This window comes from Molothrus aeneus, chromosome 1 (assembly GCF_037042795.1).
Source record: "Molothrus aeneus isolate 106 chromosome 1, BPBGC_Maene_1.0, whole genome shotgun sequence".
In the NCBI taxonomy this organism is placed as follows: domain Eukaryota; kingdom Metazoa; phylum Chordata; class Aves; order Passeriformes; family Icteridae; genus Molothrus; species Molothrus aeneus.
This window is the reverse complement of record NC_089646.1, coordinates 55,962,681-55,988,560: the sequence shown is the minus strand read 5'-3', so window position 1 is coordinate 55,988,560 and position 25,880 is coordinate 55,962,681. Positions and strand designations below refer to the sequence as shown.

The window sequence follows — 25,880 nt, the reverse complement described above, 5'->3', positions numbered from 1 at the left end:
ATTTCCTGTTTCACCTATCCCAGCTTCCCCAGGTGTGCCAACCTTCCCCCTCCCCCTTTTGCCCTCCTGCTAAGAGCTTGTCAATCAATCTTAACATTCCAGCAAGGGTGTCGTGTGGTTGGCAGAAGTTCAAAAATGTCCCTCAGGTCTGGGCTCATTGGCCTGTCCAAGCGTCTATATCCCTTGAGCCTTCCCCTCCTCACACCTGGTTGGCCCTCACCTGTCCCTTCCCCTCCCCCTGTCCCCGGGGCTTAAAAGGACACGAGACCAAGCGGCCCGGAGTTCTATTGCGAGCTGTTACCGCATTCAGAGGTCTACCATGCTGAAATAAAACTCTGGATTAAGAGTCTACAATAGAACCTTCTCTTTTCTCTTCACCGTCGCCTGAACCTTTTCCACCAGAGGTAAACTTAGTTCCTACTTTGCCTGGATTTGTTCCGAGTGCCCAGCTGCAGCATCCAGCCGGCCAAAGGTATCTCTGGGGTGAAATGCCACAGCTGCCGCCTTTGGTCTAGCAGCGAGGGCTAGACAAAGCCAGGCACACCACACCCAGAAACATCGGGATTAATATTCTATATAAATCACCAACCTTGATCATATAGGTCTGCCCCTGAACAGACACCACATGCTAGTTAAGCACATTCATGGTTTAGCATATCCTACAGGGCTTGAGCTGGAGCAACTCATTTGTGTCCAGTGAGGCCATGGGCAGATCTTCTGTCATGCTGCCTAACAATCAAATCCTAAGGACTGGATTTGAGCCAGTCTTTCATTGCACCATGACTGGAGACAAGAAGAGGAAGAGGAAGATGGAAGGGGAGAAAGGGAGGCAAGGGCATATGTTTTGCCAGAGAAATTAGACCACATAAGATTTTCAAACATGACAGTAGGACAGGCAAGAGCTTATTTGTCACAAATTTTAGATTGACCATTAATAAAAGGTTTAGTGGACTTAGCCAGAGGCAGACTACTCATCCTTTTACAAAGCTGCTAGTTCTAGTAGCATTACTTAGGCAACACAGTCAGCAAGTGTTGTGTATTTAATTCCACCAGCTGTAATCATTTCAGAGTCAGAGATAACAAAAAGTACTGTGACTTGTACATTTTTAAACAGAAAACTTTCCAAAAGAGCATATCTTAAAATACTTTACTGGCAAATATTATATTATTTGTGAAAACATTGCATAGAAATTTAATGCCAGCAAGATTACATTGTATTTGAAGATAAAGTGGTTGGAACTTTTTCCCCTAACTTAAATGGCAATTGTAATAATGAAAAACCTACACCAAAAATGCCTTCTACAAATGTCTCAATGTACAAATTCTGCTCCCTTTTAAATTAAATTCACAACAGCAAAATAATCTCAAGAGATTATCTATAACAGGTAAGAACTTGCTGAACTTGCTGAACAGTACTTTTTTCAAGCAAAAGGCAAGTAGCTGCAAAACTCACTTACATCATTTGATTCCATATCTTGGATGACTATGTAAAGAGGACATCAGAAATAATCCCTTGATAATCATCATCAAAGTTGTAAGCAATGACCTGAGGGTCCTGCTGTACCATCTAATGAACACACAGGTGCTAGAAAAAAAATTATTTTCAGAAAGTATTACAGCTTACCATGTCCGGAGGCATTCCTGTTTCGGACCTCAAATTTGTCATGGAAGCCAGAACTACTGTTAAGCTCTTCCAGGTGTGCATCAAGGCTGCTGAAGCAATTTACTTGATTTCCGTCACTGGTGAGAGTGTTAATGTAGGTTGGGATAGGCTCAAATGTAGGGTCTAACTCCAAGATCAGCCTGTTCAATTGTTCAATGGACTGATCAATATCCAAAGTTGGAGAAGCTAGCAAGTCCCCAGCATTTTGTCCTACATCCAGGCCATTTGTGTTCCTCTGAGGCATTGACCTTGACTTAAAACTGTCAGCACTTTCATGTTCTTCAGCTTCTGCAGCACCAAGCATGCTTCCTAGCCCTCTCTGCACAGCATCTCTGCTGCTAGAGCTATGTGTTGGAGCATCTGGGACTTGGGACTGGCTCTGGACACTGCCCAAGTTCTCCACAGTGTTATGAATGCCAACCCTAATTTCATTCTCTGGGGCAAAACCATATTGGTGAGCAGTGACCATCTGCTGCTGGCGTACCCAGGTCTGAGTAGAGTAGTTACTTGGGCCATAGGCTTGTGGATGGGGTGAGATAGAAGGATTCTGTTGCAATTGCTCAGTTGACTTTGGCTCAGTGCTTCCAAATGACCTCTCAAAGACAGAATCCACACCAATTCCCAGGTCTGCAGCAAAAGCATTGTGATGCTCTTCCCCAGCATTACTTCCAAAGCCATCTGAAAGAAGTGAGTTTTGACTGCTCTTGTGGGAACTGAAGTTCCCTAGGTGGGTGGAATGCTGCCCTTCTGACGAAGACAACGTCCCAATGCTGTCCACACTGTGAAGGTCATGATTAGGCATTTCATCATCCAGAATATCAGTCTCCCTGTCCTTCATTTTGGTGACTTCATTCATGTGAATGTGAGCTGGCACTATGTGGTCAGTAGCACTGTACTTGTTTTGAGCATCAGTCATATCCTTGGCAGTGCTGACAGAATTCTCTAGACCAAAGCCACTAAGTAGCAGGTCCAGTTCTGCCTTCTCTTGTGGGCTCAGACCCCATTTAACTCCCGAGACAAGGCATTCCTCAGTCTTGTCTGTTCTGATGGAAGCTGTGGAGCGTCCAGAATCACTACTGACAGACAGGGTATGATCACTGTGATCAGGACTGCCTGTAACATGAACACCCTGAGCAACACCAGGGATGCTGCTGTCTGAAGAGCTCTTCTTTCTCACTTTTGCATACAGACTGCCATCAATGGGTCCTTGGGTGTGCAATACTGTGGAGGTACAAGTAAAAAGGAAAATGAGAGATAAGGACAAGGCATCATATAAGGGCTTTGACTAGTGTCATGCCACAAGTATTGTTAACACTAACAGTATTGTTTCTGCAAAACTAAATCAACTCCATAGCTACAGCAAACACCAATGACCAATGACATTATCTTCTTTAATTTCACAAGACATTTCTTGATGGAAATACAATATACCATTTGTAGCTCAAGATCAAATTTCTTGATGGAAATACAATATACCATTTGTAGCTCAAGATCAAATAAAATCCTCTCTTTTTATTCTGTTTTGAGTGCATGTTTATGGCACCACAAACTCTTCATACTAATTTAAAGAATCCCCCATTACAGTACTAGAAATATGAGAGTATCTACTATGCATTCCGTTCAGAGCAAGAATGGTAGAAACCTTCCAGCAATACTTGCCTTTTACATATATATATATATATAAAAAATACAATTATTACTTAGTCCATTTTTACTTGATGCTCAGACTATACTACAAAGAATAATTCTCTCCTTTTCTTGGTGATGCAAGGAAAAGACAAGTTTTTAATCAGAGCTGCAGTCCTTGGAATATACATAAAGCCTCTTCACAAAAAAAGGCACAAGTAAATGTTACAAGTATGACATTTCTACATATATGGAGGATCTGGTATGCATGTCATGTTTTTGTTTCAAAGAAGGACTAATGAACTTAAGTGGCAGCCTCCACAGAGGTAACTATATTTGCCTTACTCCCATCTTACATATCACACCTAACACATCACACAGACCAACATCAGATTAAAATATGGCTACTGAATTTTTATCCAGTGCTGAAAACAAGCACAGTTCTATTTCTCAAGGAAAGTTTTAGAAATAAATATGTCTAGTGTCTGTAAAGCCAAGAAAGTAAAGTGAGTAGTTCCACTTAAAAATGACTTAACGTTGATTTACTAGAATATTTATATTAAGCAGATATTTCTGAAAAACTTTTCATTCTCATAGTCCGAGAATGGTTTGAGATTAAGAAAATTAATCCATTACAATTTAGGAACAGGCAGACTTTTCTCAAAGGTTACCATCAACTACATCTGTTGTAGTTCCAGAATCAAAAGCCCCATGGAGAGCCCTATGCATTTCAACATCAACTCTACCACACATTTTCAAAATATATGTAAAATGGCATCATGATCATGAACTTCCAAACTAGGAAACTTTTCTAGGCAATTCCCATTTACAAAAAGCATTATGCAGAAATTGTACTCACAATGATAATTACTTCATTTGTCTTTATAATGGCAAGAAGAGTGGTCTGGTTGGAAAAAGTTTCAGGGACGAACCACTGACAAGGTTCCATCAGTTAAAATACTTACATACTAAAGGTTATACAATAGTTTTAATAGACTTCAGCTAAAGTAAAGGACAATCTTTTACTTTCTAGGGACTAGGAACTATTATTTGTCTGATGTTGATTTTAAAAACAGCACATGCAAAACACCAAAATACTCCTTTTTAGAAAAAGTTATCAAACTGAGCAAAAAGGAAAACAACTCCTCTTGCTGTAAAATTTCTCTGTGGATCAAGTTTGATGTGTAAATTCCTTGTTGAAAAGGGCTGCTATGCATGAGGCTGAATGTCTGTATACAATACTTAAAAACAATATTTTTGAAAGAAGATGTATCAAAAACACAGCCAACGGACAGTTTCTCAGGCTCTTTCATGCTGTGATTTCTCATAAGCTCCCACAACCTTCTAGGACTATGAAGCATACTTGGTGTTTCCTGTGAAGTATTTTGATGCAGTTACCACAATAAACTGCAGGATTAAAAAAAAAAAAAAACAAACAGACAAACAAAAAAAAACCAACCCAGAACTATGAGTAACTATTTGGTGGGGTTTTTTTACTGTATGCTTAGTTTTGAGTTAAAAAACTGGAAAACAATAAAAATCCCTGCTTTGTTTGTATATCCTGACAAAACAGACTTGAAAACAGGTCTGAACTGGAACGCAGTGAAGCAAATACAGAACCAGTACATAATAATGTAATAGTTTAAATTATAAAGTCTTCTTGTCTGACTGTTCTGTTACTCAAAACTAGGCTCTATGCCTTAAAAATGCTAGTCAGACTAAATATTGTAGTGGGTTGACATTGGCTCTCATGCCAGGTACCCACCAAGCCACTTTATCAACTTCCCAAGGAACCAAAAAGAAAAATAAGGTGGAAAAGGTTGAGATAAGGCAGTTTATTAAAGCAAGAATAAAACGAAAGTTTGCGTGCATAAGCAAAGGGGTGAAAAGTGATCTCTGCCTTCCAGCAGAGAGTAATGTTCAGCCACTTCCCAGAAAGCAGGACTTCCACACAGAGCGGTTGCTCCAAAAGGCAGACATTGTAAAATAACAAATACCCCCATTCCTCTTCCTTGCCATAGCTTTTATATCTGAGCTGACATCATATGGTATGGAATTTCCCTTTGGTTAACTTGGGTCAGCTGTTTTTACCTAGTTGGGTCCCCTTCCAGGGTATTACCCACTCCCAGCCCACTTGATGGGAGGATGGTATGAGAGAATTGTTAAAGACACAGTGCTGATGGTGTGCCAGTGCTGCTCAGCAACAGACAAAACACTGGTATATTATCAACACTTTTCCAGCTGCCAATGCAAAGCACAGCACTGTGAGGGCTCCCAGAGGACAATTAACTCCAACTCAGCCAGACCAAATACAATACCTCACACAAGATCAAACATTCCAGCATGCAGATTTGGTTCTCGTGCAGAAATGGTAAGTACAAAAAAACTGTCAAATTCTCAAGTACAGCCATGGAAGCAACAGAAAACCTTTGTGTATCTCCCTCTCTTAGCCTTTCCAGTACCATCATACATTATCATACAAGCATAGTGGCAGAAGTACAGACAAAAGGACAAACACACTGACAGCGGACTACTGACCCAAGGGTCTTGCACAAGTGCACTCTGTAAGATTCAGAGATAACCCTGTCCAGTACTTCTTCCACTAATACAAAATTATCAAATTTTTTCTGCATCTTGCTAGGAATGATAGGCAACCCCAAATATTTGGGGGTCTTCCAGCTGTAAATTGTACAGCTTCTACTCTGAAGAAGAGACCCAAGTACAGCTAATTTAAAATTTCACTTAGGGAAAAAAAACAAACAAACAAACAAAAAAATTTTAAAAACCCCAAACAAACAAAAAATAAAAAAAGCAAAACCCACAAACAGAAAATTAAGTACTGCATTTATCTGTTAATATCCTTAATTTAGCCTTAGCCTTAAACTACTTTAGGATTCTCCCATAGATTTTAAGTAAGTTTAAAAGCTTTTAAAAATAAACAACTTTAATAAATAATTATAACTTGAATAAATAAATAACTTTGAGAAATAAAATTACTTGAAAGCTATCTCTCCTGGGTAACCAAAATTTTATTGTATACCATATCTATCTGTGTCCAGGATTGTAATTCTCTCCTTAAGACCCAGTTCTGCGTCTAGAAACAGCGCCAGAGGTTGACAGGGTTTCTTTACACAGCTGGAGCACCCAAGCCAGGTTCTCTTTTCCCTGGTGGCTTTTGCTCAAGACAGAGGCTTCACTTCCTCAGAGGTTGTTTCAGGTAGATTTTTCTGGGCTCACAAAATAACAACTCAAAAAACTGAATTTCACAATCAGAAACTGTTTTCAAGTAAATTTTGCACTCTGTCAGCAGCACAAAGCCTGAGCTAGTCCCAGGGCTGGGTCATCCCACATTGATGCTGGGACACCATTTTAGGAAAAGAACATCACTGCTGAAAGTCTGGTTCACTACCAAGTTTCAAAAATCCTGTTATAGATGGGTAATATGACGATTGGCTCTCACAACTAAAGGATGAATATTGTGTGTATGTTAAGAGAAGTTTTGTTGATGTATGGTTATGTTATTGTAGTTTGTTGTTTGGACACCTTCTATTCTCCCCATAGTCCCCTTTCCCCCCCACTGTATTACTGCCACTGGACAGCCTTGGTTGTCAGGGTTGTAAGGGACATGTGGACGGAGACCGTGCACATGTGTCCCTTGCACATATGTCCCTTGCACATATGCCCCTTGCATGGGGCAGTTGGGAATGGGGAACACCTCCCTCCAAGGAAGTTGCAAGGTTTCCACCAATGGACAGCAAAGAACAGTTGACTGGAAGACTTTGGGAGGGGCCAGGGTTGCCTGATGCAACACCAGGGGTATAAAAGGCAGAGCAGCCACTTTGTGGATGAGCCCCTGGCAGTCAGCCATGCTTCCAGTGCTGTCCCTTTTTCTTTATTCAGTCCTTTGTTGTGTTGTTGAGGTTTAATAAGCCTTTAAAATTTTAAAGTGAGCAGTCGTTTCTCACAATCCCTAAAGCATTTATTATTATTGGGAAGCCATTATTTCTTGAAATAATGGCTTCCCAAGCAGAAGTCTCATTGATCATATGTACGATGGTGAGCCTGACAGACAAGAATTTTGATATTTACGCTAGAACTTGAGGAGCCATATTATGTGTCTACAAATGAAATGCGAAACATAAGAGTTTGGGACCTGCTGATTTTTGGCTCTAAATTTAACTATTAATACAATATTATTAGACCTCACAAGAAAACAAGTGTGATTGTGAGTCAAAATAATTTATTTGCAACTAGACAATTTTCTCTAATAGACAGCTGCCTTTTTAGGAGCAAAAAAAATACCATTGTGCATTATAAACAGGTAAGAAAGAATGAAACTCATAGCTAAACAAAAATCCAGCTGTTCCTGAGGAGTCTGAATATTTAAACTTGCAGGTTCTAATTGTGAAAATAAAATGTGTATTGCATATATCAAAATTATTTTCTAATTTGCACAGCTGAAGGAAAACATTCTTAGATTAATTTGGAGTTTTTAAATTTAACTATCATCATAGAAAATATCATAAAACAGTTTGGGTTGCAAGGGATGACTAAACATCATCTAATTCAAACCCCCTACCATGGGCAGGGACTCCTTTCACTAGACTAGGTTGCTCAAAGCCCCATCCAATCTGGCCTTGAGCACTTCCAGGGATGGGGCATCCACAGCTTTTCTGTGCTGCCTGTTCCAGTGTCTCTCCACCCTCTATTTATTCTTTATATCTCATCTAATACTCTCCTCTTTCATTTTAAAAACTGTCCTATTACCACATGCTCTTGTAAATAATCTCCATCCATTTTTCTTGTGGGCTCCCTTCAGGTACCGGAAGGCTACAGTTAGGTCACCCCTTTTTTCCTTTCTCATTTCCAGACTGAACAAACCCAGTTGTCTCAGCCTTTCCTTACAGGAGATAAGGAAAACCATCCATCCTTCCAACCAACTTGGTGGCCTCCACTTGGTCTTGCTTCCTGTGGTGGGGACCCCATAGGTGTATGCAGCACTGCATGTGGTTCTCGCCAGACTGGAGGGGGTCACCTCCCTCATGCTGCTGTCAACACTGCTTTTCATACAGCCCAGGACACGTGGCTTTTCTGGGCTGCAAGACCATGTTGCTGAGTTGTGTCCAGCCTCGCAACCACCAGCACTCCCAAGTCCTTCTCAGCAGCCTGTTCTTGATCGGTTCATCACCTTATTTGTATTGATATTGGGGGATGTCCCAACCCAGATGCAGCACCTTGAACTTGGTCTTATTAAACTATAAACTATATATATAAAAATTATAGATATATACAACCATAAATATATAAAAGCTATATACATATGTGGTTTGTTTGTTCATAAAACTAGGACAAATGAACTATTCAAATACTACAAACTTAAAAAATACAAGGGTTTCTAGTCATTCTTCTATTATATAACATCTTTATTTCATATTCTACCTTTTTCTTAAATGTAATTTCAGAATACATCTGCACTAAGACTTTTGGATTACACTTTACCCTGGTCTTCATCCATGTGTTTGCCAAAAAAGGTGATAACCAACTTAATTGAAAAAGTAAAGCTATTCATATAGGCAGGGAATGGTTTTGACAAAAGAAAATGAGAAAACATAATAGCAGTGCAAAATTTCATTCTTTACACCTTGCTAAGTAATGATTAGCACTGCAGAGGCCTTATAAATTCAATATCTGATCTCCATGCATGACTCAATCCCTGCTACCATTTTTTCCAAGGAAGCAATACTTTAAAATACACAGTAACATAGCTGTCAAAAAACAAGATTGCAACAGAGGTGACCTAAGTAATGCTGGAATTTAATTAACTAAAGCAAAGGGGCCCACTTTTTTCAATCTGACCTCCCTTCCCAGGAGCTGTTCCAACTCTCTGAACTGCCCAGGCTGAAGCCCAACAACATTCCCACGCTGAATCTGAATTACACACACACACTAACTGATTCTCCTAGCTGAAAATCTCAGAGCAAAGGTTATGCATGTATTTACACTCCTCTACCTGATACACAAAGAGTATCTTACTTAAAAATTATGACCTGAAATACTAACACGTACCAAATTTAGTGACATCCTTCTAAGCCTGTGTTTTCATGGCACTTCTCTTCTTGAAATCCAAATATCCAAAGGCAGGCTTGTGAATTAAAAATATGTCAGTCTCTAAAAACTTGTCCCCACAGCTATCCGCTGTCCATTCATCACTTGGGAAAACATAACAAATGAAAGCCAGCTAGGTAAACTCATACACCACAAATTCAGCAAGAGCTGTTCTGATCCAGTCCACCTGAATAAAAAGAAGATGATTGCAAATACACAGATTTTTTCAAAATGTACCCTTGTTCATGTTGCAGCAAGAAACATTATAGAAGATCTGGTTATCTTTTATCAACTTCATAAATAAGTATTTTTACCTTCAGGCAAACCTGGACGAGTCCTGAGCTGCATTCTTTTGAAGTTAAATTATTTTATGTGTGCTTGTCTTTTCCTTTCTCTCTCTCTAACAAAGACAGGCCTTCATTCCTTACAAGCTCTCCCTGTGTAACTCCTACAAAATCCATAGAGAAATACATGTGGTTTGTATTTCCAGCTCTTGAACCACAACAAAGCCACTTACCTCTTTACTAGGCATGACGAGGAATTTTCTGCAATAGTCAATCACTGGCATATTTACATCAACTAATATTCTCTAAGCAAAACTCTGCACATAGGAAAATCAATGTTAGGGCAAATCCCCAAGCTTAAAAAGGCCAGAAATGTCTCTACTCCTGCTGTTTGAGCTGCAGCCACTGTTTCTGCTCCTGGAGGTAAGCAGTCTTGCTAAAGAATCATGAGACTTCTATCAGCCAGAAAAAGCAAATGAAAATGTAAACACAAGGGAGGAGCAAGAGGACACAATCATGTTCAATGATTACTGCAGCAAAGGAGGAGTGGAAACAACTTGGCTGCAAAGGTAATTCCGTCTACAAGCTATTCCCTTACAGTGGTTCTTTTCACATTCTATTTCAATATCCAAACAAAGCTGAGTGAATTTCAGTTTCTAGATCACTGACATCATTCTTCCCAAAATAAACAGCTGCTAGAAAAAGTTCTTCTCCTGCACTGACCAATCAGGCTAGACACTCATCCACATCTTCAAAAATTTGTGTATTGCCAGAATTCTCAGGGAAGAAAGGCTTTCTGGCAGTCCTGTAGCAGTAACACTTATTTTTATTTAGCAGCTGCTGCTCTCAAGCTCCCAGATCCCAGAAGGCTTTATTTTCTCCATCTCTGGAATGAATCACTTCAAACTAGGGGAAGTGAAGCTGTTAGTTCCTCCTTTACTAACAGCTATATCTCACTACAGAGCAGTCCACAAACTTCTACTCTAAACGTAATTCCAAATGTACAAATGCATTGCCACCAGACAGCTGTGTCCTGGACAATGTTCATTGTCTATTTCAGGGACTGTCAGCACTTTAATGACTTGTCAGTTCAACAAGGGGTAAAAGTGGTTCTTGTACCCCCAAAATACATCTACCTGTTCATTGTTTATGTAGGAGTTAAAAATTAAGTTCAAACCTAATTAAGAAAGTACACACTTTTTGGTTCAAGTGTTGCTGTTCTTGCAAATCAGTAAATGGTTGCACATGAAACAAGCCATAACTCTGATAAAAGACACAAAGCACACAACACATGCTATGCTGGCAGTACTTTTCCAAAACCAGAGAACTGGGATGATCCTTTGGAATGATGCAGAATTGCTGTTAAATTTGAAACCTCCCACATTTGCCTCAAAGATATGGAAAGAAACAGAGAAGTATATTAAAAACTCCTAATGCAAACTGATGAGTCTCACTTAAGATGCAAATTTAGTTTTAATCTCACTGCATTTTGGTTTATTGTGAGGAAAAAATCCCAACTGTTTTCCTTGCTTCAATTACAGGCCTCTTTTGTGTGGTAATCACATATCCTCTGAACAGGAGGAAAATCCTCTCCCAGGATTTTCCTGAGAAGCTGTAAGAAAGCTCAGAGAAAAGAATGAGAAACAATTCTTTTCTTCACTTACTGCACCTGTTGTTGGGCACATGTGAATGTGTTACGGAGATTTGTTTACCAAAGGGTGATTTCTTAATTGGACACTGGTCATGGTGTTTGGATTGATTGACTAATTGGATCTGTTTGTATCAGACTGTCTGCAAGGGCAATGGGTGGTATGGTATGGTATGATATAATATGGTATGGTATGGTATGGTATGGTATGGTATGGTATGGTATGGTATGGTATGGTATGGTATGGTATGGTATGGTATGGTATGGTATGGTATGGTATGGTATGGTTTAAAAAAGCAATTGGTCAGCCTTCTGCAATCATGGAGTCAATGCTAATTATTCCCCGTTCAGGGGCTCGCTGCTACAGTACTTTTGCTCCTTCATAAGCTTGAACTGCATGTACATGCTAGTGATTTTGGACCATTAACACTAAGCATGCTTTAATGCAGGCTGAGGCTCAACAATGACACCTGCACCTAGCTAGATTACCAGAAGAAACACAGACAACATAATAGCATCACTCCATAAATTAACTTACTCTATGGATAAGTTTACCTGAAACAGATTAATTCAGACAGGTCACCATGCTGCTCAAATTTTATTGTTCAAGATATAGAACAATATGGTGCTCTTGCTGCTGCTCCATCACAAGCATACTTTGGTACAACCACTACTTAAACCTATCCATGGATGTGTTTAGAAAGATGTTCTCTAACCATAGCACTCAACCTATTTTGTTTCCTCTGTTATCAGTACCAAGCCTCCTGGGATGCATCACCTTTTGCAGAAATAGGTACTTCTGGCTGTGTGCACATTCCCACATCTGAGGTCAACTGGATTACTGGGTTCACCAGTCTGATCCACTTTAGATTTAAATTTTGTAAGCAAGGCTACAAGATACACCTCTTCAAAATTTTTATGCGAACTGTTGCAAGTATAGATGATACCTGGACTGGTGCAGAGTGGCAGAGAAGGGTCATGCAAATGAACCAATCAATGAACTGATAAAAAATTTGGGGAAAAATATATGGATTGTGAATCCGTGTCATCTTAGAACCTGGCATTGTCCAGTTGTAGTGCTTTCTGCAATTTGGAGACCCAGAATTGCATTTAGTGCAACTCTCAAACATAACATGACATAAAAAGTAGGTAAGTAGGTCCTGATTACATAAATTGGTTCAAGACTCCGAGATCAGTTTCTGATTCATAAACATTAATCTGGCAATCCTTTAATATGTTTTTAAAGAGCTTTTAGAAAAAGCTCTTTAGAGAAAATATTACTTGATGGTAACAGAATTTAACTAGAAAGGAAGGAAGAAGGTATGAAGTCATCTATCACTTTTTTCCTTAACCTAACCCAAGCAAACCTGATATTCATACATGCATTTCATTTTAAATAAAATGAGTTTTCCAACATGAAAGAGCAGTACTTAGGTCATCAGGAAATTATTTGGTTTGCTAAGTTTCTCAAGTCCCTGAGTATAACAGAAAAATAAAGGAGGCTGTAGAAAACAAGGTGTGTTATCACAAAACTGAAATGTGAACAAACACTCTGAAAAGAAAACAACGGATGGAATTGTTGTTAGCAAAATGCTAACAAACAGAACATACAGGATCACATGAAGTCCTTAAACCTTGAATCTTTTGAGAAGCAGAAAAGAGGACATCCAAGACCCAACAGAACATTTATCTGTGCAAAGGTTAAGATGAATTTTGCCAGTCAAAAGGATCACATTTGTACTTTAATGTTTTTACAATTACACTGGAGCAAGAAAAAACTGCTTCACAAAGTACAAGTTTCTAGACCAGAAGCTAGCTGCTGTTCAGCCAGTATGAAACATGGGCAGAGTTAGCCAGCAGAGGCTCATCCTTAGAATACTACTGTAATTTATCATGCCACTTTTGCCCACCTGGGATCAACAGAAAATAATACTTGTTCCACGATCCGAAGTACAAAGAATAGACCGATACATTTACAACTGTTGCCCAATATACAGAAGCTATTGTGTCATTTTCATTCTACTTGTGTAATTTTCATTCTACTTCTGAGAAATTTTTTCAGCTATTTTAAGCAAAGACTCAACTTGAAGTACCTTGTGCTTGGATAGAACAATGTAACATCACAGTACAGAAACACTGCCACAAGAACACAACACTAAGTAAAGTTTAAGGGTATTTCAAAGTCACTAAACTACATGAAACTATCTCCCTTTGTTCCTATCAAAAACAAAGCCCATCTTCAGGAACACTTCAATAATTTGCAAGTGCATACTCCAAATGCTGATGTTTAGAATCCATCATTTTTCTTTCAAACAGCTGAAACAGCACACACACCATGAGTCATGGCATTTTTCTTACTACACTGCCAGGCTTTCAGCAAAAATTAGTTATGGCCATCAAATATAAAGCAGCAGAAAAACACTGATGGCTCTACATGGTTGCGGAAAACTGTACAGAACCACACTGAAAGGCTTAAACTGGCTGTCCAAAAGGTCAACATAATGGATTTATTCCTTTATGTATGGAACATGTAGTTCCACAGTATTGCCATTTGTAATAAAATTGCTCCACCACTCCATGGCACAATAAATTGATCTTCAGGTGCTTCTAAACAAGTACGCATATCAAAAAAGGAAGTTCAGGTACACATATGTTTAGCAGAGCTCTTTAATTTTCTAACTCACTAATTGAACTTAAAGGATTTTGCACTGGGACTTGTCATTTATTTTCAAGGAATAGAGCAGAAGTACAAGCAATATGGGGTAACCTTATATTGTGGATCTGACAGCCTGGTCAGAGAGAGAGAAAGCTAGATAAGTTTTCCCAGAATCGGCCTGAGAAGCTTTAGGGAGCTCGTGATAAACAATGATCGCCAAATATTAAAAACAACCTGCAGATGGTGTTTTTCTAATAATCTGTTTTGCTGTTTTTCTCATAAGATTGTTTACAAATGTATGTCTTGTTAATTAGCCAATCATGTGAAATGTATTGATTAAATGACCAATCAGGTCCATCTGTAGTGAACTAAGCTATAAAAGAAGAGAGGATGACTTAAATGAGGCTTTTTTGCCTTCTGATCCGATTATGTGTCATCTCTGACTCAATGGTGACATTATATGATAATAATTATAGTATTTATTTCTTGTAAAAAAAAATTTGAAGATGGTTTACACACATTCAACATAAGCATATACTAACATAACAAATTATATATTTGGTGGAAAACTTATACTGTACCTAAATGACTTAAGAACAAAAGTTCTTCATACAGAGAATAGTTTATGCATATTTACTGAAAGGAGCACAGAGAATATCCTGACACAGAAAACTTTAGATGAACTTTAGAAGTTTAGCAAGTTCCTTAAAAGGGTAACAGTTTAGGCAACATGCTTCAAGATTCAAATAAGATAGGGAAAAACAGTATCTAGCCATACCACTTGAGAGAGAGTTCACTGCTCTGGGCCATCTCAGAAGCTGTACAGACCCTTCTACCTGGAACTCCAAGAACAGAGAAAACATAAACAATGAAAAAGAGATGTAGTAATGCAACTTTTACTTCCACAGTTGGAGAGAGCATGTCAACAGTAAGAAATAGGATTGGGTTTTGACGAAAAAATTTCCCTCTGATTACTGAAAGTTGCCTCCATCTATTCAGTCTGGAAGGAGTTTGAACCAGTGCTCTTTTTCAGCATTTGGATTCTGCCCATGTTTGAATGCAGAATCTAGAGTAGGTATGATAAATATGAAGGTAGACCTGCAGTCTACCCCATCTCTCACTTTCCTCTTGCTTAGCAGTCTGATCCAAAGCTTTCTGATGTCCAGGAAAATCTTTGAAAAGAACTTAAGCCTTAAACAAAAGGAATCACAGATAAATATTTAACACTTAAGTGAAACTGTTGGAGCAGGGATAGAGGTGTCCAGGGATCAATTTGGATAACATTTGATCGCTTTCTGGGATCAATACACGATAACAAATTGTACTATCTCTAGTAATGCTTCCCTTACCATTAAAAAACAAGCAAAGCACTAGAGCTAACTACACTAAAGGCTATTAATATTATGTGTACAACTAAAATTCTTCTGTCACTTAAAAAAATATAATCTCCTGGTTTGGAGGAATTTATTTAACCACAATTTACTATCAGAAGTGTCTGTGGTCTATAGTGCTAAGAAAACACTGACAGAGTATTAAGCTTTACTCTGTACAGACTATTGAATATAACAGGCACCTCTTCAAAATCCAGACATTAAAATCTAAAACTATGGGACTCAGGAGGGTGAGTCTTTTACTATGGTCTTTTCCAAAGTCAAGGAAAAAATCCACCAGCACGTATTTCAGGTGGTTGTTCATGTACTAACACCATCTTGGAAACACATGCAAAGAAATAAAAAACTTTTCTACATATCACTATTTGTAGAAGATGCTTCCTGCAGAAACCTTTCCAGGAAAAGTCCTCAGTTCTTCCGTAAGTATTCAATGGTGGAAACTTTACACATATTGTTTAATTAACCAGTGTCCCAGACACTGTCACAGACAGGATAGTCCAAATAAATCTCAGCATGATAAATTTGCTGAAAGTGCCTTCCTTCAAAAAAAAACACCTGTCATAGAATCAAGCCTTCCTGACCAAAGCATCTTCATAACAAAAGAACACATTTTGAACAAGCTTTATAATCAACAGAACATGCTTGCCAATGGGGAGAAAAGTGTGAACATCACAAAATCATTATCCTATAAAAGAAGCGTGGCAGTGGCCAGCTGAAACCACCAAGCAGGACCAAGAGAGTCACCGGAAAGAAGTCTAGCCAAAAAAGGAAAGGTACATAATGTTAAAAGACCAGCAAAAGGGCAGAAATTATTCTCAATCAGAACAATATGATTACTTCAGGATTCACCAGAAAAAGGATTGTTATTGCTTCATGGTGGCCTAAAAAAACCTGTCTCTTGTTCTGCAAGTCTTCGCAGAGATTTGTCATTTGACATTCATAACTTGGTTATTAATTATTAATTTGGTATCTTAATTCAAGTTCATTCATGCACATGCAATGATTCTATAACTTCTTACATCATGTACAAATGGTATCATGACTGATAATGCCATCTATTCACATTTCCTTTGTTTACTAGAGGAAACACATATATATGACGCATAAGGTAGTTTAGTGTATGCATACTTTGGTGCGGACACAGAGTGGGGATTTAATTGCTCCTCCTGGTCTTAGGAAAGAATAAAATCCTGATTTGTACTAAGGCATTTTGGATTGTTTCTTCCTTATACTTTTAATCTCTGATGCTACCATGCTAATTTTACTCTCAAGCAAGTACAGTGTTAAAATATATCCAATACCTATAACACCAAGAAGGTTATTTTTCCTAAATAATTCCTAATTAATAATTCCTATTTTTCCTAATTTTTCCTTCATTTTGTCTAATGAAGCTAAACAGGTGGGATGCCCTATTGCCTTCAAAAGAAGGAGGAAGAGTTGTTCAGGAAGCAGGTGCAGGGAAGGAAAACACCTGTGGCAGAGGCTTGCCTCTGATGCCTTTTTTGAGCTTACCTAGAAACAGAGGCCAGACAAAGTTCAAAGAATAAAAGCGAATATATTTAATGAAGGGCCTTCAGGTACATTAAGGGCAGATGAAGCCTCCCCAAAGGGCTACACCCAAAATGAACGATGGTCATGAGCTTTTCAGACAGATATAAGTTTGGTCTATTTACATATCAGAGGTTAATCCTCCAAGCTTCAGGTAATGAAGTCATACTCCCCCAGTTTGCTCCCCCCCTCAATTCACTTTTCTTTATACTTTTTAAGGCCTGAGGCTGTAGGGTGTCCTTGAGTTTCAGGCCTAGAGGAATTGTTTTGTCTGACCAAAATGTGTAGACAGTAGCTAACACTTTATATGGAGTTTAGAGTTATGCACTAATCAAGTACAGGATTTGAAAAATAAGAAGGCTAAAATCTTAAGGCATCACCTCTTGCAACTTTTTATTCAACCTGGTCCATTAAACAGGTTGTAAGATTGGGTGAAGAGGCTTTTCCTGTCATATCTGTACATGGGAAGAGATATTGATTTGGACATAAGTGTTTAAATTAACAACATTAACAACCATAGATTGAAGCTGACATGACTAAGAAACAGGCATATGCTAAAAGATAAAGACAAACCTACTAAAAAACCCATATAAGCTGGGCAAATATAGACTTGGTTGAAAAAGCAGTGTTACATGGCCCCTAATGCTAGTTAATGCTAGTCTGTTGTGGTTTAACAGATTGTTTGGTTTTTAGTTGGGGTGGGAGTCCACGGGCTGCAGGGTTGGTTCTCTGTGGGGACCTGGCAGAATCAATCAGCGGGCTAGTTTTGAAGACACCTGGTTAAACCACTTAAAATAGCTGGTTAAATCACTTAAAATAGCTGAACACTCCTCTGTGGAAAAACACACTCAGAAACAAAGCCTGGGAAAAGCTCTCTTGCTTCCAGCCTTTCAACAGGTAACTGTCCAGGCTGGCCCCTTCCTGGAAAGTCTGCCAGGCCCCATCCTGGTGGGGTGGCTGGGACCTCTTTCCAGCAGGACCAGGCCCCTTCCCGGCAGAGCCCATCAGTCCATGCCACCAGGGGCCATCCCAACACCAGGAGCAACCAGATGGCTGGGATCAGCGCTGGGATCAGCACCGGGAGTGGCCCCGCGGCCGGCGCACGGGGCGGCCTTGAGGCCAGGACCGGCCACGTAGCTGGGGCTGCACGGCCGAAATCAGCACGACTGGGGCAACGTCGTGCAGCCGCAGCTGTCTCGACATGGCTCGCAATTAACTTTGTTTGCTTAGCTGCTTTTAGCCTAGTTATGCTGTGGACAGAAGGACAAAAGCAGTGGCAGCAGTTTTTCTTTTTCCAGTGCCCCACTCGAAGGAAAGTCACAAAGTGGCACCATCAGCCAGCATGGCTTGCGTAGTGCCAGCGGGGACCGTGTGATCAGCAGCGAGAGACACAGTGCTTCCTTGATTGTGGAGCCTGGACAAGATTAACCTTTCAACACTTCAGAACTCTATAAAAACTGTTTCAATTTATAAAGCTTGAGAACAAAGAAACCTACAAATACCAATTCTCTCCCAAATCAGGAAAAGGAAAGGGTAAAGACATGTAAAGAAAACAACATGGGACACTGAGGTCAGTGAAGACAGAGTCAAATTCTAGATGAGAGGATATTGAGGAGATGCCTTAGTCTTGGACTGAAATTCTCTGGTAAGGCTATGGTGAAGATATAATTGATATATCAGACTTTATTTTTTCCCTGTAATTCATAGAATGCATTGGGGGGCTGTAGCGTTCTAACTACAGCTGTGAGCAGAAGCACCAGTGTTGAAATAAGCAGATGTTGCAGTAGCTGTAATCCAAAGAGAAGCTTGAACAGAGAGAGATGAGAGAGATCAGAAACTTTGCCCAAGGAATAAAACAAGAAAACTTCTGTTCCCAGAGATAAAGGAAGAGAACTTGTGTTTCTCTTCCTAAAACAGCTAATATACTAAATATACAGCTAACATACTAAAACAGCTCATCGTTAAAAGAGTACCCCAATAAGCTGAAATGACCCATGGTGGTAGTTATGAGATAAAACTTCCAAACTGTGGGAGGGACTTCACGATTGCAGATTTCTGGGCGCCTGCTGATTTGCTGTGACTTTATTGCCACAAGAGAACTGTTTCGTGTAGAGAAGTCTCCATAGCATGGTAAGAGAGACTCCTCTTCCTAAGAGAACTGAAAAAAGACTGTTTTAGAGGTGGTAAACTGACTGCAAGTCCCAGGTTTTGTCTCTTTACATTACAGTAAATGTAAAAGAAAGAAAAGAAGGTGTGGGAGGAAGAGACGTGTTCTGAACAGAAGGTTTATTCCGATTTTCTTTTTTTTTAATTATTATTCTTATTTCTTAAGATTTTTTTTCTTTTACTTCTGTTAATAAAGTTTTTTAATAAAGTTTTGAGCCTGTTTTGCCCTCCTCCTAATCCTTATCTCACAGCAGAAGGTGAGTAAATAATTCTAGTGAGTGCACTGGTGATTTGGCCAGCACTAGACCCACTACATTAATCGGTACATTGGCTGGGAAACTCAGATTGGCACACCAAAACCACTACACTTAATTGTAGTTTCTGCCCAGTTTTTGAATCGAAACTGCCACATAGTCACAGTCACATGTGTTACCTTCCTCCTAGTTTCTACTATTTGAATCTGCTGTGCTGAAGAGAGAGGTCTTTTGCACAATCTTACAAAAGTAGAACTGCAGAGAACATTTAAATGTCGCATAAACTACATTAACATCTATTAAACCACTCAAATTTCACCCTATGGTCTTTGAGTTTAGAAGCATAATGAAAGCTTTTGACAAAGGGCTGCTGAATAAATCCTTGGGATAACAACACTGCCTATTACTGAGACAAGACAAATAAATTGGAGGACATTAAAATGCAATTTTTTTCTTTTGAAAGCAAAAAATTTGCTCTGCAGTAGCTTGGAAGTATTAGACAAGTGCAACCTGTGCTTCAGATAAACTTGTGCACTGTTAAAAACATTGATGACAAGGGGTGTGGAGGCAAGGGTTCCCAGAAATGGAAATACAGGTAGTGAGAGGCAGGAGGCTCACAGAAAAAATTCACGGGCCTAGGAAACCCTGGTTCTCATCTCTCTTGTCTTCAAACATAAGATTTTCAATATTTAGGTAAGGTAGAACTATTCCTCTTTGGCCCTTTGCATTTTGGGGGAGATTCTCTTTCTATCTGAGCTAAGTTTAAACTAAGCAGAACTGGTAAATGGTACCTAAGAAAATCACTGTTTCGGGGCACTAAGTAAAATACACATAATTTCTCACTTCAGACATTGTCTTATCAACATACTTATATGTTTGGGTAAAAGGAAAAAACTATTTTTCAACAGAACTGGACAGGTGAAGTTCTGGAGTTCCGCTCAGCACTTAAGTGAACACTCCAGGCTTTCAATGAAGTGTTCAGTATATCTTATTATATAGTCCTAAAAGAGACAAGAAAGTAACTTTGAATGAGCAAATCCTTTGAAAGTCTGGCCCCTGGCTGCACTGAACTGTTGGCTCCTATCTGACCTATGCAAAATACTATAATAATTTTATTTTTGGTAACCAAAAAAAACCCAACAAAATCAAATACAACCAAAAATCCCAAATCTCCAAAGCATAAGCTCAGAGAAAATACATTCCAGAACAATCTTAGTTTATCAAGCACAAATTTGAAAACATCTGTGTGAAATTATATTTACTCCCTAACATACTGAGGTAACAAAAAATTTAAGCCACAGTACTGTTAAAATGAATGCTGTATTAATGAGGAAGGCAAAAGAGAATTGCCTATTGCTGCACATTTAGAAATGAAACCTTGTAATCCCATGTTTCTATTCAATGTTTCTAACATACTAAAGAAACCATCTTACATTAATTTTTCTCTCTTTGTCAGCTTCATTATTAAGTAGACAAACTAATTTAAATTATATCTGTTAAAGAAAAGAACATACAAAACTTCAAGAAATAGAAGAATTAAGTTTTCTCAAAGAAAAATCAATTAAAAGCAGACACTCCACAATGTTTCAGATACTGTTTCAAGCCGGCAGCATTTTATAGTGTAAATTTGTCTATCTTCTATAGGCTTCCCTATTTTTACTGTCAAATAGAGGGGAATTTTAGAGGACACATTTTTATCCCTACATTCAAGCAAATTTCTCTTCGTCTCAAAAGATACTGCATCCAACTCATGACTAAAAACTGAAATTAACATTTATTCACAAGGAATTTGTTCTTCAGCTTCACTCACCAGAAATGGCATCAAAGCTGCCATTTTCTTTGGTAGTCATCTGCATTCCTGTAAAGTGACAAAACCAAGCAGTTTTGCCTCAACTTTTGAGTTTTACATTATTGAAGGGGTCTTTGCAAGCGTTTAACAACATAAGAGGGCATCTCCCTACTGAATAGCTATTTACTTTGGGTTGAAAAGGACAAAAAATCTCAGTAAAAGTCAAACATCCTGTCTCATCGCATGACATGGGTGCATACCAGAATGTTGGTTATTTATTGCCTCCATGGAAACATTTATTGTGTACATGGAGACACTTCTCAGATACATTCCTTTATGAGAAGAAAAAAGCAGAAGCAAACCAGTTTATAAATATTTGGCAAATTTTGACTGACTGTTGTTGATTTCAGTTACAAAAGACTAGAAAATTTGGAAAGCAATACTCCTGAGACATAGGAATTTGGATTCACTCAGCCCTACCCTATTTGGATTAAAAACATCATTTTTATGCCAGAGCTGTTTCTGTTCTAGTGGTCAAACACCACCGAGCAAGCAAAGGTAGTTTGCTGGGAAACAAACAGCAAAGCTTTGTTGAGAAAGAAATTTAAGTATCTGCTTTGTAAAGACTAAATCAAAGTCCTTCATCTGTCATTTTAAGCAATTTTAACATGCACATGTGCTTCTCTTTCCATAGACTGTAGAGTTGGAAGACAAAAGAGTGCAGGGGGTTTTAGCAGTTGTTAAAATAAGTGAGATGTCTTAAAATGGAATACTGAACAAGAACCATGTGCATTTCTGTTGCCAATCCACTTAATTCAGTTGAACCAAAACAAATAATATTTTGGCCAACAATGAACTTTGGGTTTACTAGTTTTTTTTAATTAAAAAAATATTAAAATCCTGTATCTCAGGCAACTGAATGCCACACACAAAAGTGGCATTTTCTCTCTAGAATAATTTTAGTGTGCTATCAGGATACTTAGAATAGACTTGAGATAAAGCAGTCAGACAGTGCAAAAGGAAGAGTAGCATTCATCTGTTCTTCCAATAATTCACCTTTTCTATCAAAATGAGTTTATGTTCTTTAGCAATGTATATTATTTTAGTATCTTTTTATTTCAATATCTTTTTGAAATCTGATTTCATTTTCAGAACACTTGAGAGCCCAGGCTTTTACCAGGATCCACTGGCAGGTTTCATATAAACTGATGGTTCCTATTCAAAAAAGACTTGCATTTTCAGCAGGAGGGAAGTGTTTAAGAACAGTATCTCTTATGCACTATGCCAAGTAATAATCCTGGAAATTATCACTGAGAACTAAAAATAAATTCCTTAACAAAAGACAAATCAAACCTTTACCATTTACCTCAATTCCTCTGGTTTGGGAAGCTTTTTTCAATATTATTTGTCATTTAATATTTAAGAGAGATTTTGGAAGATACTACACGTGTGGCCACAGGTATCTTGCTATTTTGCAGCAAATGAACGACCTTTTTTAAATCCATACACATTTATTGTAGGGTAAGTGACACTTAAATGAAAAAAATAAGAGAGCTCAGAAAGATCAAAAGTCATTTCTGTCCCTTTTTATCACAAAAGTCTTTCCTGACTTCAAAAACATAGGAAAAGCAAGACTTCTACACGGCAGTGGGAAGATCCGATTCTTCTGGTTCCAAATACTACACTTAAATGCATACTTTTACATCAGTGCAACAGAAGTCTCTGTACTAATGTCTTGCTCAAGGAGGAGGAAATCTGATATAAATTGAAAATTAAGAACTTAACAAAATTTTTCATCTATTATGGAGGACCACTTCCCAAGGGATCTGAAAAGAAACAGTATTTATAAGAAGAAATGCAAATAATTTATTGCTTTCCAATTGTCAAAATTCCATAAGAATATTAAGAATGAAGGATAAAGAACTAAATTCAGATAACAAAATGAATACAGCCTGGCTACATTGAACACCTATGTACACAATCTTATTAGCAAAGGATTCAAGATCATTTAAAAGGCAGTTGCTTATGTCCATAATACTGTATCATGCCAGTAAATCAAAAGCCTTTGGGTATATTTTTCTTTTATCATGTCTTCCTATCTTTTGTTCTTTTGGTAATAAAGCCAAATAGTCATACCATTTCAAAAGAGATACTACTCTCTTATTCACTTCTAATTTCTATTTTAACATAGCAACTTGGAAATACACATTCCATCCACATATACCTACAAAACAATTCGTGTTCACAAGGCTCTTCTGTAGCCTTCCTGATCACCTTGGTAAGGAATTTCATGGGCTCACATTTTTGAAATTAACAAAAAGGTGTATAACTGTAATATAAGAATCATCTGTCACACTAACATCTCATACTATTACCACTGAAATTCCTGTGGGAAAACAGGTACAAGTAAAACCATGAAGACCAGCTCCTACATAAGGATATGGGTTTAACTTAATGTAAAGTAGAACTGAAAATGTTGCTCTGTATGACACTTCCCTGCACCTTAAACATATCACCACTGTTATGCACTTCAAATGTGCCATGTATTGCACCTTTACATTTTCTAAAGTACAGAAGAGATTCTCTCTCAGACTGCAGGATTACAGCTAAAGGCCTCATATTCTAAGGTTTTTGACTTTGATCACATTCTGGATGTGAAATACACCTCTCCTCTTAGTGGTCTCTCACCTTAGAGAAAACTAGGATGCAATACACATTTTTAACGCACAAGCATGATACTAAACATCTGCACAAACCCTAAAGAGAAGCTTGTCCTGGTGTTTATAAATCTTACACAGAAGATGACCTAACTGCACTATATTTACCCTAAGCAGCAGACTAAGCTCAAACTTGTGTTAAGTAAAGACCCCATCCTTAAGAGAAAAATATATCTGTTACCTGTGTATGTGTTCCTCGTGATCTTTTGCCCAACCTATGCAGAGACATTGCTCTGCCTGCAATTCTGTAATTGAATATCATAAGGCAACAGTCTGCCTCATAAATATTTACTTGAGAAAAGAATAACTATATACATCTAATCTTGTGGTATATTTTCTAGCTTAAACTCAAGTGGGTTTTTTGCAGATGTACAATAAAATTCTTAATATCTATGCTATCATATCATATTTCTGGTCTATCTCAGGTAATTTAAAAAGTACCCTGCACACAAATTAGATATAAAAATCTATTAAATAGCACATATGACTTCTGAACAGCAGGCAAACAAGCTATTGTACTTATAAATGGGCCCTGACCAACTCTTATCAAAGACATGAACAGCATACAGTTCTGTGTCTTCTAACAGAGAGCTGCCTGCAAGTTTATCTCTGCTTTCAACTTCTGTATTGTTGTAGTTACCTACAATGCAATGCATGAGGATGGGAAGGTCAAACCCATCTAGCCAATCAATCTCAGCAATTAAAAAATATTTGACATCAATGCATTGCTTGTTGAGGGCTAGGTGTATGCAAAGGAAGGGGGAAAGGATGGGAGAGGAAGGAAGAGAAAGTAATCATAAATTAAATTGAAACATCATGGGTAGGAATTACGACATCACCTCCAGTCAAGATTCAGTCTCTATGATGTTACTCCTAAAATACACTGCACAGTCTCATCCAACTCTGATGACTCCCTATGGAGTGGTCTACCTGCTGCATAAAATGATTGTTCTCCTTCCACCCTCTCTATTCCTCCAGTTTTCTGCAGGTTGGAGTCTCCTGTGCATTAGGAAATACTCTTATTACAAGAGTGAGGCAGTGGTAGAAGGTCAAGCTCCCAATAAGCTTCTGCCCTCACTGATGTGGTCATTAGATGGTCAATGTCAAATCCAGACTATAAAAATCAATTGAAACTGAACCTAGAGAGCAGCTACCTAAGTATCCTAGCTTCATGTGTCTCTCATTTAATAACAAGCAAGTTGTAAAAACAAGAACTTTGGCATCTATTCAATACTTTATCTCATGTTTTTACTTGTAAGAAGTCAGGCATGCATGTGCAGCCAAAGGTGTAACATTCTGAGTCCTTACATGAAAACTACATCCATTAAAAGCACAGCATTCACTCAAGCAAAACATCAGGAGAGCATTCACACTGGAGTCAGAATCTGAAGGCAGTACTGGAGGTTCTCATCTTTTGCCATCTGATTACAGAAAAAAAAAAAATTAAAAAAACTGTAAACAAGAACATTTACAAAGGAAGATATTAAAATAGGCACACCCTTTACTGTTTGTTTATTAACAGCCTGGTGCATGTTCTGAAATACTCCAGATAACATAGTAACCAAAAGCTACAAACTCACCATATAATTTTGTTGTTCTTAAAATTCTGTATTAGAATTCCAAATAGAAGTTTTTGAACAAAGAGAAGAAGTCTCTAGGCAAATTTACAAGTAACTTCTATCAATCAGTTATGTCTCAGTTCATTCTGTGGATTGACAGGAATCTCAACTACTACAGCTTTCTTTCCTAAATTAGAACCACTAATGCCAAATAGGGAAGGGTAGAAAGCTACTTCATGCATCAGTGAAGTGGCCTTAGCTTCAAGCAAATGAAGTCTCCTTTCTTCTTTCGAACACTCTGGAACTGTTGCAAAAAGTTTTGCTCTGGTCTAATGTGACAAAATTACTCACCTTCCCCATCAGAGCTCATATTTTCATAGGAATCCCAGCGTATCACTGGGTCTGATGTATTGTAATCAACTATTACTCCATGATCATTATGAAGGTGTTCACATCCTAAAATGAGACATGTGT

At 38.3% G+C, this 25,880-nt stretch overlaps 1 protein-coding gene across 1 annotated transcript in view; it reads right to left on the bottom strand.

The window, feature by feature from the left end:
• TNS3 (tensin 3) overlaps nt 1–25,880 on the bottom strand; it is a 133,738-nt gene that overhangs the window by 67,584 nt on the left and 40,274 nt on the right. Inside the window, exons 11-12 of the mRNA XM_066557580.1 lie at nt 25,758–25,862; nt 1,625–2,884 (exon numbers count right to left, since the gene is read on the bottom strand). Of these exons, the coding sequence (XP_066413677.1) occupies nt 1,625–2,884; nt 25,758–25,862 (1,365 nt within the window). The remainder of the gene's footprint in view (nt 1–1,624; nt 2,885–25,757; nt 25,863–25,880) is intronic.